Source organism: Gambusia affinis, linkage group LG24, assembly GCF_019740435.1.
Source record: "Gambusia affinis linkage group LG24, SWU_Gaff_1.0, whole genome shotgun sequence".
Taxonomy (NCBI): Eukaryota; Metazoa; Chordata; class Actinopteri; order Cyprinodontiformes; family Poeciliidae; genus Gambusia; species Gambusia affinis.
This window is the reverse complement of record NC_057891.1, coordinates 2,842,994-2,858,468: the sequence shown is the minus strand read 5'-3', so window position 1 is coordinate 2,858,468 and position 15,475 is coordinate 2,842,994. Positions and strand designations below refer to the sequence as shown.

The 15,475-nt window shown below is 37.2% G+C and overlaps 1 protein-coding gene across 16 annotated transcripts in view; it reads left to right on the top strand.

Moving 5' to 3' along the window:
• The window catches only part of LOC122827040 (NACHT, LRR and PYD domains-containing protein 12-like), a 45,551-nt gene that overhangs the window by 28,025 nt on the left and 2,051 nt on the right, over positions 1–15,475 (top strand). For 4 of the 16 annotated variants that reach the window (XM_044109549.1, XM_044109551.1, XM_044109550.1 and 1 more), the window contains 4 exons: positions 2,046–2,219; positions 8,474–8,647; positions 10,043–10,216; positions 11,819–11,992. The exons of 1 other annotated variant lie outside the window; for it this stretch is intronic. In XM_044109549.1, the coding sequence (XP_043965484.1) occupies positions 2,046–2,219; positions 8,474–8,647; positions 10,043–10,216; positions 11,819–11,992 (696 nt within the window). Of the gene's footprint in view, positions 1–1,298; positions 1,479–2,045; positions 2,220–4,400; positions 4,408–8,473; positions 8,648–10,042; positions 10,217–11,818; positions 13,493–15,475 lie in introns of those variants that run through there. 11 more of the 16 variants (XM_044109555.1, XM_044109548.1, XM_044109559.1 and 8 more) reach the window with 9 other exon arrangements.

The following is a 15,475-nucleotide window of genomic DNA, read 5'->3' as shown; positions in this document are numbered from 1 at the left end:
CATTCCATCATCATCCTCACCTCTTCCTCCTCCCACTAGTTTCCTCTGAGTTTGTAAATGAGACCAAAATGTGCTGATTGTTGTCTGGTCCAGAAAAGTTCTGGTTTCTGTCAGATCCTCCCAAAGCTCTGAGAACTCTGAGCTTCCAGAGCTGGAACCATTTTCCTCATCAACTCTTCATCTGCAGCCTTTGTTGAAGCTGTTAGCTGTCCTCCATGAAGACCTGGAGAGACATGAGCTTCAACTCTTTAGACATCCCAGCCTCTTCTAGTTACTGGAGAACTTTCACTGCTTCACCATGAAAATGCTGCTGGACCCAAACGCTCCGTCTCCTCCAGGGGTTTTGGTCTTCAGCTCTTCAGGAGTTTAGCAACAATTTCTTCTGACATCCAAACCTTTGTTCCTCTGAGACGATGGACAGACCACTGCAGAGACACGGTTCCTCTTTCAACCAGTTTGTCCCAGTTCCTCTCAGATCAACAGTCTGAGAGGTTCAGACCTGAAGCAGCAGCAGGACCGGTTCTGCTGCTGCTCTGCAGGACCAGAACAATCTGAAGCTTTAGCTGCAGCAGGTTGACGACTGTCCACTTTCTACTTTGTTAAAGCATCAAATCCAGCAGATGAACGGAGACAGAACTGGGAGCATCATGTGTTTGGTTTCTGCTCCCAGTTTCCTCTGTGGCAGCATTTAATAACCTGCTGCTGGGAACTTTGTTTCTATAGAATATCCTACTATTATTAATGATGATGATGATTCTAGATGCTGCAGCAGATATTGGCTAAACAAACCCAGAGATGCCAGAGGTCCACAGCAGGCTGGACTTCCTGCTCTGCTCACTTCATTTCTAACTCACTTCCTGCCTGGTGGAAGATCTCAAGGAGCCAAAGGGTCTAGTCCAAGTCCCAGCTGTGAGCAGTTCCTCCTCCTCTCCATCATCTCCAGTAGTTTCCTTCATTCAGCTCAGTCAGCCTCTTCATCAGCTGCTGCAGCTCCTTTGAGGCTCTGATGCTGCAGCTCCATCAGATGCTGCAGAGAAAACTGAACTTTCCTTCACAGATGATAGAAGATCTTCAACATCTGACTGCAGCTGAAGGTCTGAGGACATGAAGCCTGGACCAGAACCAGAACCAGAACCTGGACTTTAACCAGGAACTGAACTGATTCTCTGTGGGGTCAAACTCAGTAAATTGAAGATCAGATGTTGATCAGATGATGACATCACTGTTATCATATTTTAGTCTGTTATTGATCCAGATTGATTTCATTAGAACTGATTTTATTTCTTCTCTAATCACAGACTTGGTGGCTTGAGGCTCCTAAAGGATGAATGTAAAGTTTTGGCCTCAGCGCTGAAGACCAACCCAGATCTGACTGAACTGGAAATAAATCAGATCTACATAGATGGAGGTGGAGAATCTGATCTGAAGTCTGTCATTGAGATCCTGGAGAGTTCAGTCAGTAAAGTGAAGATTCTGGGGTTTGTTTTCTCTATTTATCCAATAAAATGATTGATTATTGAACTTTGTTTTTCTGATTTTAAAATGTTTTTTGGTAAAAAAATTGTTTAATTTCGATGCCACAAACATCTTTAAAATGGAGATTGTTCCTTGGTAAAGATTCAGATTTATTTCTCATTTCTGATTCTCATCTTTACATCCAGAATGAAATGTTGTTCCTCCAGGTTTGTTAAATCATGTTTCTGATCACATCATAAACTGATTGTAGAAAACAAATCTGATGAAATGAATGAAAGTTTTGCAGCAGCAGCAGGTGGTTCTGTTGGAAATAATGGCCTCTGACTTTCCAGCTTCATGATAGGAAATAACTCCATTGACTTTCAGCAGCTTTAATAAGATCAAATGTTCTGGTTCTGCTGGTTTGGACTCTTTAAACCAGTTTGACTGGATCAGATGTTGGAATCAGTTCATCAAGTTTCTTTTACATTCAGGGAAATTAATTTTCTACATTTTTATTATTTATTTGTTCATATTTCAGTTTTAACCTGCATCCTGTTGGTTCAGCTCATCTTTTATTCTTTATTCAGATTGAAGTGGTGCAGGTTGTCAGAGACCAGCTGGACTTCTCTGTTCTCAACTCTGAAGTCCAAACCGACCCATCTGACAGAACTGGACCTGAACGAAACCAACCTGGAAGATTCTGGAATGAAGGAGTTCTGTGGTTTTCTACAGACTGAAGGCTGCAGACTGGAGACAATGAGGTATTTTAATAATATAATTATTGATATTTCTGTGAATAATTATTTATAATTGATCATAAATCAAAGTTCATTTCTTCTGTTCTAATCAATATTTTCTGAGTTTGTTCCTGGACTTGGATCCAGAGTTTAATTTAGTCCCTCTGTGTAACTGAGTTGGACCCGCTGACCTGAGGTCAGAACAGGACAGCATTCGGACCCCCGGTGTGTAGAAATCCCCCTCATGTGAAGCAGGTCAAAGGTCAAGATGCAGAAAGAGAGAGAATGAAATCTCCTTTATTGAAGATCCACAAATGCCACACTTAGTTTTAAATCTTCTGCTATTAGTTGATAATAATCCAGTCCAGGTTTAAAGAGTCCAGGTCAGGTGTGCCCAAAGTTGGTCCTCAGGTCTAAGTTCCTGTAACCTTGCATCTTAGTGTTTTCTCCCTTTTAATGAGCCATCATTCTGATCCAGGCCTTTTAAACCAGGGAGAGAACATTTGATCCAGGTGCTAAAAACCAGGAGAACTAGCTGAGGATTAACAGGCTGAGGTCTTAGGTTATTACTCTAGTTTTAATGCTGATTAAATTAGTAGATTAAAGATGCTGATAGTAGAGTAAAATTAGGTGGAATTTCAGCAGTCCTAGAGAGACACCTTTTGTTGTCATTAACAGACTCAGTAAATACTGACTTTGTGAAGGTTTTGTTGAAGTAAATTTTGTTCAAACATCTTGATTCAGCTCTTATTTTGTAGGGTGTGTTGAAAAAACATCTTGATTCAGCTCTTATTTTGTAGGACAGGAAGTGAGATCTTACCTTTATATGCAACAAGATTCATCAGTTCACTGAAATCATTCTCATGTTTTACCTGGAAAATAGATTTAAAATGATTCATCTTCACAATCCTGTTGTTCCTTTTTGATAATATTCCCGTTTCTGCAGCTGTTGGGTCTAAAAGAGACAAAGTAAACCAAAGAGATTCCAGATTACTCTTGTCCTCAACTACCAAAAGCACAGACATGGAGAACCTTTGCAGTTCTAAATAGCTCCTAATTTCAACACTTTTCTTTAATGTATGTCACATGAATTGTTTCTTGTATATCTCTAAATAGCTGCAATGTGACCTAATTGATTACACACAGCATTTAAATACAAGCTCTTTCTTTAAGTGTATGCATAACTAGACATGGCATTGTTCTTGTATATCTCAATTTATCAAATATCTCTGGTCTTTAACTGTCTCCATCCTGATGAAGGATTCAGAACTTGAACTAAATGACCCTCATCAATCTGACAAAAAAGCCTCAATATTTTCTAGTTGATAATTTCAGTAACTGAATCAGCATAATGAGAAAATGATCAACTCAATTTAAAACTGAATTAGACGGATTGAAATAAACTTGTTTACATCTGTAAAGCATCATCTTCTGATTCAGGTTTGAACTCTGACTCATGAAGTTTGATCAACTTTCTGAAACCATCAATCTATTAATCATTTATTGAGTTGAAATAATTTTCAACCTGAATGATCAACTTTGCTTCATCTATTTTTCTTTCAATTGTTGAGGATGTTTGCTCAGCTGTTTTCTTTTTTTTAGATTGAAATTAATTTCTACATTGTTGGATTTTTTTTCATATTTCATAACCTCCTGTTGCTTGACTCAACTATTCAGTGAAAACCTGAGATTTTGTTGATCTAGTTTATAGATTGGTTTTCAACTGCTGGACTTCTTTTCTATAATTACTTTGATTTTCTTTTTATTAATTTCTGTGATCTCAGTTTTTTATACAGACTGATCATGTTGCAGTTCCATTCTGGTTCCTCATTATTGATGGAGATTTGATATTATTTATAAGATCAGCAAAAGTATTGATCAGAATTCTTAGTCCTCTGGGTGGAGATGAGTTGGATCTCCCTTTATTGAAGATCCACAAATGCCATTAAGTTTTAAATTCTGGTTCTTGATAGTTGATAATCAGTCCAGGAGATCAGGAAAGAGAGAATGAAATTTCCAGGCTGATGAAAACTTTGTTCTCTCCTTGGTACCAACAATTTTTTTCTCTGTTTTCTTAGGCCAGTTTTAATGAGTCATTTGTCCAGGTGCATAAAACCAGGGAGAGAACTAAAAACTGTTCAGACCAGTTTTAATCCTGGTCTTGGTTGTACATCTTTAACTCTAGATTAAAGATTGTGGGATTAGGTTGGATTGAAACCAGCAGACTTTACTGTTTTAACTCTAGTAGATTAAAGATGCCATAGTCTTCTGCAGAATTAGGTGGAATTGAAGGAGAAACCTGAAAGATAATTCATTAGACTCTATCATGGTCACAGCTGGGCTTAAGGAGACAGAGGAAATAAAAAAGATAGTGAAAAAAAATTGACTCAGCAGAGACAAAGTTCTGCCCGTTCAAGTCAGCTGAACAGCTGAGATCGGCTGGACTTGGACAGAGAATTCATTCTGTGACACTGAGTGGACACAACTGCTGGCCTTGGAGGTCAGAACAGGAAGCATTCCAGATCCAAGACCCGTGTGAGACAAGATGAGGACTATGTATCAGCAGGAGCCTTAAGGTCAAGAGCAGCAAAAAGAGAATGTATATGGAGTTACTCCAACAACAACAGGACAATTTTAAGGGTTTTGTTAAAATCATTGTGGACTACTAACAGAATCCAGGTTTGACAAACCAGGATTCAGTGGTTTTAACACCAGTGACATTAAAATGACTGAAGTTGTCACAAAGAACAGACACTGCAGTCCATATTTAAAGTAGGAAGTATCACAGATAAAATGGAGTACCTTGAGGGGCAATCAAAATAATCTGGTTTTTCTCTGAATCACCAAATGAGACTTGAGACTGAGAAAGACTGAAAAGCTAAATTTTCCTGAAACTTGAGACATCTGATGTGAGGAGACACCCAGGAGAGAACTCACTTTTACTGCAGCACAAGGAAACATTCTGAAGACAGATGAATTCAAATCTGATTTTAAATGCAGACTTCGGCCTTATGCAGTACGAGGAAACACACTAATGACATTACATTACTGAATGATCAATTACCAACACAGTTATCACATTAATTTCTGTATCACTAAAAATATAAATTCATCACAAAGATACATAACTCACTTCTATGAAAATAGACAACAGATTATGAACTATGAAAATGAGATAAAACAAAATGAAAGAGATTCCATTTCATGACATTGTTGATAAGTGTCATAATTTTAAATTCAATGTGTTATGACAATGGCTGAACTTCTGTTGAAAACATGGCTGTAGCTTTTAAGAATGTTATAGAGATTGTTTGTAAGAAAGACAGAAATCTGTGATAGAAATGTTTACTTGTCAGAAATTATATGAGGTTGTTGAGTTCAAATGTTATAGAATGGACAACATTGAATTCAACTCAATTAAAAAAAAAACTAGAATTGCATTTTCACCCCTGGATCATTTCAACAACTGATAAAGAAAATTAACATAGATAATTTTGAACAATAAATCAACAGATATAATGTTGACAATAATTATAAGTATCCTAAAAACAACTGTTTCAACCGTTTAAAATACAAAATACTGGAAGGAAATAATTAGAGAGCATATTTTATCAAAGTATTATCTGATCCATTGAAGTATTCAATATTGTGTTTATAACTAATCAAAAAATTTACTTGAGGATTTCAATATTGACCTTCTTAAAAACATAGAATGACTGAAGAATTTAGCAAGCAGAAGTGGCCTAAAATCAGAAGGATGTGAATTCACAATATGATTTATCTTTATGAATTTTTAAAATATAAAAAAACATTGATAAAAAATACATATAACAAACTGTAAAAAAATATCAAAAATATACAGGGAAAAGAAAAACAAAAAATGAGAATTTTTGGCCTTGATTGTTTAATAATTATAAAATGAATGATGTGAATTCACTATGAAGAATTTATAAAACATTTGGATACGAATCAAACAAAACATTGAAAAGAATATTTTAATAGTTATCTAGGCATGTACGAAAAACAAACTTTATATTTCATAGATAGAAACAGATATTATATAAGTATAAAAATAATTGTTTAGATAAAATACTTAATCATATGATATGAAAAGAAAAATAGTAATTAATAAGAACTCTAAGACCATTAATGAACAAATTTGCAATTTATCATTTCAATATCATTTCAGCAATATAGGAAGCAGAAATATAACCAATATATAAAACTACTACAAACATGTTCTGGTTCTTGATGATTTCTCTTTAAAATAGTAATTACTGACTGATGATCTGGAATCTTCAAAACTATTAAAATAGTAATTCAAAAATTAATTTCAAATATAGTCAATATGGATTCAGAACAAAATGAAAATAGCTAGGTCAAACCAATGTATAAAACTGACAGAACATCTTTCACTAACTACAGGCCTGGCTTCTCTTCTCAATTTTCTAAAATCCTGAAAACTCTAATTTGAAAAGACTGGAACCATAGAAAAACAACCTGGAATTCAATATGGATTAGAATCTCTGACTTTTGAGTACCAACGCAACAGATGAGAAATTAGGGATATTTATAGATTATATAAAGATATTTCTGTAATAAATCTTATAATTGACAAAAAAATTAGCTTATGGAATTAGGAGTTTTTCTGACTGGATGAGGAGTTATTTAAATTTTGTGAAATTGGGAGATGTGGAATCTGATTGGACCAGGAGGTCAAATTAAGGATCAGTATTGGGACCATTTATTTAATCTTTATGAAGCAATGATATCAAGTAAAGTGAGAATAAATTCCCTTTATTAATGACACAAAATAGCCTCAGGAGACAATTTTAGAATCTTCTCATAGTTAGATAATAAAGTATGGTTTAAAGATATGGTTCATTTTTAACTGTTATAAAGATACTGAAATCAGTTCAAATTAGAGGGAACTCGTTTGCTAATAAGTTCCCTGAATAATAGATGACAAATCAGTTGGAAACCTCATATTCAACATTTCGCTCTAAAATCCAGCTAGATATTATTTCTCTGATTTCATATCTAATACTCATTCTATTATTAACTGATTTTTATTGCCTTTAAATTGGTGAGTTAATTACATTAGGAGTTTTCATCTCAGCAGTATTAGAATCATCCATAATTCGGTTATTATGAGCATACAAACCCGCTTCTCAAATTTGACGAGCTTGTAGAATTTAAAATGGCTCAATTTATGTTCAAGGTATCTAAAAGTTGTTACCTGAGCACATGTTAGTCACTGAAAGAGGTATAACTTAAAACTCAAATAGATTCTTCAAATAGAAAACAAAGCTTCTGTATTTCAATTAAAGGTGTAAAGTTGGAATTTACATGAAGATTTAAAACAAAAATTAACACAATTCAAAAGAAAGTACAAAGAGGTAATTTTCAATAGATACACACATGGGGACAGAATAAGTAAGGTGTGTATTGAAGATAATGTCAGGGTTAAAAGATAAACCAGCATAAAATGGGAAAATGTATAGGTATTAACTGTTACTCTGACTGCCACTTTGATTTTGATTTTTTTTAATGACAAATGTTTAAAGTTTTGTTCTCACTTCTTCCTACCCCATTTTGAATGATATGCTGAAACAAAAATCTGTATCTTCTTATGCACTTCTTGTTACTGTGCAATTTTATTTTGTATCATGTTTGATTTTATAAATTTCATGTTTGAATAAATTTCATTTCATTTCATTTCAACAGTCCTGCAGTAAATACTGACTTTGTGCAGGTTTTGGTGTTAAAGTCATTTTGTTCAAACATTTTGATTCAGCTCTTATTTTGTAGGACTTGAGATCTTCATGTTTACCACAATCATTCTCATGTTTTACCTGGAAAATAGATTTAAAATGATTCATCATGAAGGATTCAGAACTTGAACTAAATGACCCTCATCAATCTGACAGAGAAAAGACTCAATATTTTCTAGTTGATATTTCAGTAACTGAATCAGCACAAAATGAGAAAATGATCAACTTTCAGAATGTGAGCAGTAATGGAAATTGTAAAACGCTGAATTAGACGGATTGAAATAAACTTGTTTACATCTGTAAACTTTTTTGATCAAATGTTCTGGTTCTGCTGGTTTGGACTCTTTAAACCAGTTTGACTGGATCAGATGTTGGAATCAGTTCATCAAGTTTCTTTTACATTCAGGGAAATTAATTTTCTACATTTTTATTATTTATTTGTTCATATTTCAGTTTTAACCTGCATCCTGTTGGTTCAGCTCACATCTTTTATTCTTTATTCAGATTGAATGACTGCAGTTTGTCAGAGACCAGCTGGACTTCTCTGTTCTCAGCTCTGAAGTCCAAACCGACCGTTCTGACACAACTGGACCTGAGCAGAACCAACCTGGAAGATTCTGGACTGAAGGATCTCTGTGGTTTTCTACAGACTGAAGGCTGCAGACTGGAGACATTGAGGTATTTTAATTATATAATTATTGATATTTCTGTGATTAATTATTTATAATTGATCATAAATCAAAGTTCATTTCTTCTGTTCTAATCAATATTTTCTGAGTTTGTTCCTGGACTTGGATCCAGAGTTTAATTTAGTCCCTCTGTGTAACTGAGTTGGACCCGCTGACCTGAGGTCAGAACAGGACAGCATTCGGACCCCCGGTGTGTAGAAATCCCCCTCATGTGAAGCAGGTCAAAGGTCAAGATGCAGAAAGAGAGAGAATGAAATCTCCTTTATTGAAGATCCACAAATGCCACACTTAGTTTTAAATCTTCTGCTATTAGTTGATAATAATCCAGTCCAGGTTTAAAGAGTCCAGGTCAGGTGTGCCCAAAGTTGGTCCTCGGGGGTCGGCATCCTGCACCTTTAAGTTCTCTCCTTGGTACCAACAACCTTTTCAGCATGCCAGTGTTTTTCTTAGGCCTTTTAATGAGCCATCATTTGATCCAGGTGCGTTAAACCAGGGAGAGAACTAAAATACGCAGGATGCCGGCCCTCGAGGACCAACTTTGGGCATCCCTGGTCTTGGTGTTGTACTGTTTTAACTCTAGTAGATTAAAGATGCTGATAGTAGAGTAAAATTAGGTGGAATTGAGAGCAGCTTCTAGAGAAATTTCTGAGTTTGTTGTGACAGTCAGACTCTATCAGGATGACCACAGTCTTCTGGCAGAGTTCCTGGACATTAAGGAGACATAAATAATAGAAAGATAATTCATTAACAGTCCTGCAGTAAATACTGACTTTGTGAAGGTTTTGGTGTTAAAGTCATTTTGTTCAAACATCTTGATTCAGCTCTTATTTTGTAGGACAGGAAGTGAGATCTTACCTTTATATGCAACAAGCTTCATCAGTTCACTGAAATCATTCTCATGTTTTACCTGGAAAATAGATTTAAAATGATTCATCTTCACAATCCTGTTGTTCCTTTATGATAAAGTTCCCGTTTCTGCAGCATCTCTGATGAAGGATTCAGAACTTGAACTAAATGACCCTCATCAATCTGACAGAGAAAAGACTCAATATTTTCTAGTTGATATTTCAGTAACTGAATCAGCACAAAATGAGAAAATGATCAACTTTCAGAATGTGAGCAGTAATGGAAATTGTAAAACGCTGAATTAGACGGATTGAAATAAACTTGTTTACATCTGTAAACTTTTTTGATCAAATGTTCTGGTTCTGCTGGTTTGGACTCTTTAAACCAGTTTGACTGGATCAGATGTTGGAATCAGTTCATCAAGTTTCTTTTACATTCAGGGAAATTAATTTTATACATTTTTATTATTTATTTGTTCACATTTCAGCTTTAACCTGCATCCTGTTGGTTCAGCTCACATCTTTTATTCTTTATTCAGATTGGAGGGCTGCAGGTTGTCAGAGACCAGCTGGACTTCTCTGTTCTCAACTCTGAAGTCCAAACCGACCCATCTGACAGAACTGGACCTGAGCTTCACCAGCCTGGAAGATTCTGTAGTGAAGGAGTTCTGTGGTTTTCTACAGACTGAAGGCTGCAGACTGGAGAAATTGAGGTATTTTAATTATATAATTATTGATATTTCTGTGAATAATTATTTATAATTGATCATAAATCAAAGTTCATTTCTTCTGTTCTAATCAATATTTTCTGAGTTTGTTCCTGGACTTGGATCCAGAGTTTAATTTAGTCCCTCTGTGTAACTGAGTTGGACCCGCTGACCTGAGGTCAGAACAGGACAGCATTCGGACCCCCGGTGTGTAGAAATCCCCCTCATGTGAAGCAGGTCAAAGGCCAAGATGCAGAAAGAGAGAGAATGAAATCTCCTTTATTGAAGATCCACAAATGCCACACTTAGTTTTAAATCTTCTGCTATTAGTTGATAATAATCCAGTCCAGGTTTAAAGAGTCCAGGTCAGGTGTGCCCAAAGTTGGTCCTCGGGGGTCGGCATCCTGCACCTTTAAGTTCTCTCCTTGGTACCAACAACCTTTTCAACATGCCAGTGTTTTTCTTAGGCCTTTTAATGAGCCATCATTTGATCCAGGTGCGTTAAACCAGGGAGAGAACTAAAATACGCAGGATGCCGGCCCTCGAGGACCAACTTTGGGCATCCCTGGTCTTGGTGTTGTACTGTTTTAACTCTAGTAGATTAAAGATGCTGATAGTAGAGTAAAATTAGGTGGAATTGAGAGCAGCTTCTAGAGGAAAACCTGAGTTTGTTGTGACAGTCAGACTCTATCAGGATGACCACAGTCTTCTGGCAGAGTTCCTGGACATTAAGGAGACATAAATAATAGAAAGATAATTCATTAACAGTCCTGCAGTAAATACTGACTTTGTGAAGGTTTTGGTGTTAAAGTCATTTTGTTCAGACATCTTGATTCAGCTCTTATTTTGTAGGACAGGAAATGAGATCTTACCTTTGTAAGCAACAAGCTTCATCAGTTCACTGAAATCATTCTCATGTTTAACCTGGAAAATAGATTTAAAATGATTCATCTTCACAATCCTGTTGTTCCTTTATGATAAAGTTCCCGTTTCTGCAGCATCTCTGATGAAGGATTCAGAACTTGAACTAAATGACCCTCATCAATCTGACAGAGAAAAGACTCAATATTTTCTAGTTGATATTTCAGAAACTGAATCAGCACAAAATGAGAAAATGATCAACTTTCAGAATGTGAGCTGTAATGGAAATTGTAAAACGCTGAATTAGACGGATTGAAATAAACTTGTTTACATCTGTCATACTTAGCAATGAGCTGCAGTTAAAATACAACTAACAATAAAACATCATTAATAGATTAATGAACAAAAACTGGAGAGATAAAATATCTGTAGATAAATGATGGAACAGAGCAGTCAGATAATACAGAGTCTGGAAGGAAACATGGAGAGAAAAAAAAACATCCGACTGAATTTAAGATCCTGAGAAACTTTTAGAAAAACTTTGAGTTTCTGTTTTGATCAAATGTTCTGGTTCTGCTGGTTTGGACTCTTTAAACCAGTTTGACTGGATCAGATGTTGGAATCAGTTCATCAAGTTTCTTTTACATTCAGGGAAATTAATTTTCTACATTTTTATTATTTATTTGTTCATATTTCAGTTTTAACCTGCATCCTGTTGGTTCAGCTCATCTTTTATTCTTTATTCAGATTGAATTACTGCTGGTTGTCAGAGACCAGCTGGACTTCTCTGTTCTCAGCTCTGAAGTCCAAACCGACCCATCTGACAGAACTGGACCTGAGCAGAACCAACCTGGAAGGTTCTGTATTGAAGGAGTTCTGTGGTTTTCTACAGACTGAAGGCTGCAGACTGGAGACATTGAGGTATTTTAATAATATAATTATTGATATTTCTGTGATTAATTAGGTATACCGTATTTTCAGCACTATAAGGCGCACCTATAAATCTTCAATTTCTCAAAAGCTGATTGTGTTCCTTATAATCCAGTGCGTCATTTTCATTTTCCCCCGTAGAAGAAGAAGCGATCAGTGCATGTTGCGATATATGACTGAGGGAAGCGTGCTGTTTAATTTCCTTTTGTGTTTGTGTAAAGACCCCAAAATGGCTCCTACTAAGAGACAGGCTTATGACGCAGTGTTTAAACTCAAGGCGATCAGTCACGCAGCAGAACACAGGAATAGGGCAGCAGCGACAGAATTTAACATTAATGAATCAAAGGTTCGGAAGTGGAGGTAGCAACAAGATGACCTGTGCCAAGTAAAGAAGACTAAAAAGAGTTTCCAAGGGAGCAAAGCAAGATGGCTACAGTTGGAGGACAAACTTGAACAGTGGGTTGTTGAACAGAGAGCAGCAAGTAGAAGTGTCAGTACAATCACTATTCGAATGAAGGCAACAGCACTAGCATGCAAACTTAACATTAACAAATTTAGAGGCGGTCCTTCTTGGTGCTTTCGGTTTATGAAAAGACGTAATCTCTCCATCCGCACACAAACTACTGTTTCAAAGCTACTACCAGAAGACTACCAAGAAAAGTTGGCTCCTTTCCGCACATATTCCAAAAACAAGATTACTAAAAAAAGATCCGGCCAGAGCACATCATCAACATGGACGAGGTTCCACTGACCTTTGATATTCCTGTGAACCGCACTGTGGATAAAACGGGAGCACGTACGGTAAATGTTCACACCACAGGGAATGAGAAGTCATCCTTCACTGTAGTTCTCGCTTGCCAGGCTAATGGCCAGAAACTTCCACCGATGGTTATTTTCAAGAGGAAAACTTTGCCAAAAGAAAACATTCCAGCCGGCGTCGTCATCAAAGCTAACTTGAAGGGATGGATGGATGAAGAAAAGATGAGTGAATGGTTGAGAGAAATTTACGTAAAGAGACCTGGTGGCTTTTTTCACGCAGCTCCGTCTCTATTGATCTACGACTCCATGCGCTCCCATATCACCGATGGTGTCAAAAAGCAAGTGAAGCACACTAATTCAGTACTCGCCGTCATTCTGGGTGGATTGACAAAAGAACTCCAGCCGCTAGATATCGGTGTCAACAGGGCATTCAAAGCTCGACTGCGAACTGCGTGGGAACTGTGGATGTCGGAAGGCGAACACACGTTCACCAAGACGGGGAGACAGCGCCGGATGACATACGCCACTATCTGCCAGTGGATCGTAAATGCCTGGGCTGATACATCATTCTCTACTGTGGTCCGAGCTTCCAGGAAGGCAGGAATTGTCACTGAACTGCTGGACAACAGCAGCAACACTGACTCCATTAATAAGATAAGAGATAAGATAAGATTTATTTGTCATTGTCATCAACAGATTACAACCAGATTGAGACCGTGCTTGACTCGAGTTAAAGTGCAGGTTATATACACATACACAACACATAATATAAATATACATACATAAAAAGATAAAGAAACAAACAGCACAAAACGAGAAATAAATAAACATCAGAAGATGGTTGCAGTGCCTGGAGGTGCAACAGAGTGAACAGAGTTTACATTTTTAACAGAGTTTACATTTTTAACAGAGTTTACATTTTTAACAGAGTTTACATTTTTAACAGAGTTTACATTTTTAACAGAGTGGTGTCAAGAGCAGAAGTTCTTATGCCTTTGAATTTAGTGCCATGATTGCCATCAGGTAGAAACTGTTTTTAGGCGATTTGTCCTGGTTTTTATTGCTCTGTATCTCTTGCCTGATGGCAGCAGCTGGAAGAGACCATGGTCAGGGTGTGAAGAGTCATTTAAAATGTCCAGAACTTTCTTGTGGAGCCTGGAAGTGTAAATCTGTTCCATGGTGGGGAGGGGGCAGCCTATGGTTCTCTCTGCTGCCCTGACATCCCTCTGGAGCGCCTTCTCTGCCATACCAGACACACAGACTGTATGTGAGCACACTCTCTATGGATCAGTGATAGAAGACAGTTCTTCTGGAGGATTCTCAGAAAGTTCAGTCTCTGCTGTGCTTCTTCAGCAGCTCCTTGGTGTTGGTGCTCCAGGTTAGCTTGTCCTCCAACTCCATGCACAGAAACCTGAACACTGGGACCCTCTCCACACAGGCCCCACTGATGGTGAGAGGCTGGATGTCCGTTTTGTTCTTCCTGAAGTCGATCACCAGCTCCTTTGTTTTGGAGCAGGTTATTGACTTTGTACCACTCTGACAGCCGCTTCACCTCATCCCTGTACTCCAGCTCCCCCTTCCGTCTGAGATGAGACCAACAACAGTCGTGTCATCTGCAAACTTTATGATCTTGTTGCTGAGGTGGTTGGAGACACAGTCATGAGTGTAGAGGGTGTAGAGAAGTGGGCTGAGCACGCAACCCTGTGGCGATCCGGTGTTCAGGCTCAGAGCAGTGGAGGTGTGTAAGTTCTCTCGACTTAGACGAGACGGAGCCGGGCATGTTGGATGCCGTATTCGCCCAATTGTTTATTTCGGTCACTGAAGAAGAAGAATTTGAGGGATTCGTGGATGAGGAATAAATTAATAAAGTGAGCTTTACATGTTTATTTTGTGTTTACAGCTGAACAAGGTTGGTCATATTGTGAATATGGACCTTAGCGTTTGAACAACGTTGAGGTATTGATATATTGTTATTGCTTTGCACTATTTAGAGTGTTTCTATATTGTGATTGCACTAACGTTTGATTTACCGTAACAATATCAGACTGTTTTTACGTGTTTATTGAATGAGGAAAAGTTTCCTTCCATTATGTGATATAAATGTTGCACTACATGTTACCATGTCACTAACTTTACCTCGGAGAAAATAATAAAACAGCTCTTTATTCATTTTGGGAGTGAACGGATTTGTCTGAACGCTGGTTTGTAATCTATTAATAAAGTTTGACGAACCTATCTGACTGTTTTGTTGATATTCCCTTTAGCGCAGCTCCATTTAATGGATGCATAACTGTAGCATCTATTCGACGCACCTTATATTTGAAAAAGGTTTTAAAATAGGTAATTCATTGAAGGTGTGCCTTATAGTGCGGAAAATATGGTAATTGATCATAAATCAAAGTTCATTTCTTCTGTTCTAATCAATATTTTCTGAGTTTGTTCCTGGACTTGGATCCAGAGTTTAATTTAGTCCCTCTGTGTAACTGAGTTGGACCCGCTGACCTGAGGTCAGAACAGGACAGCATTCGGACCCCCGGTGTGTAGAAATCCCCCTCATGTGAAGCAGGTCAAAGGTCATTCAACCCAGTCTAGAAAACTGAATCCTGGAATCTGACAGGAACAAATCAATAATCAATGATTGAAGCTTCAACACTTTGATCAGAACCTGGAATGATTTTACTGACTAAAATCCTCCAACACAACACGACCCAGTAC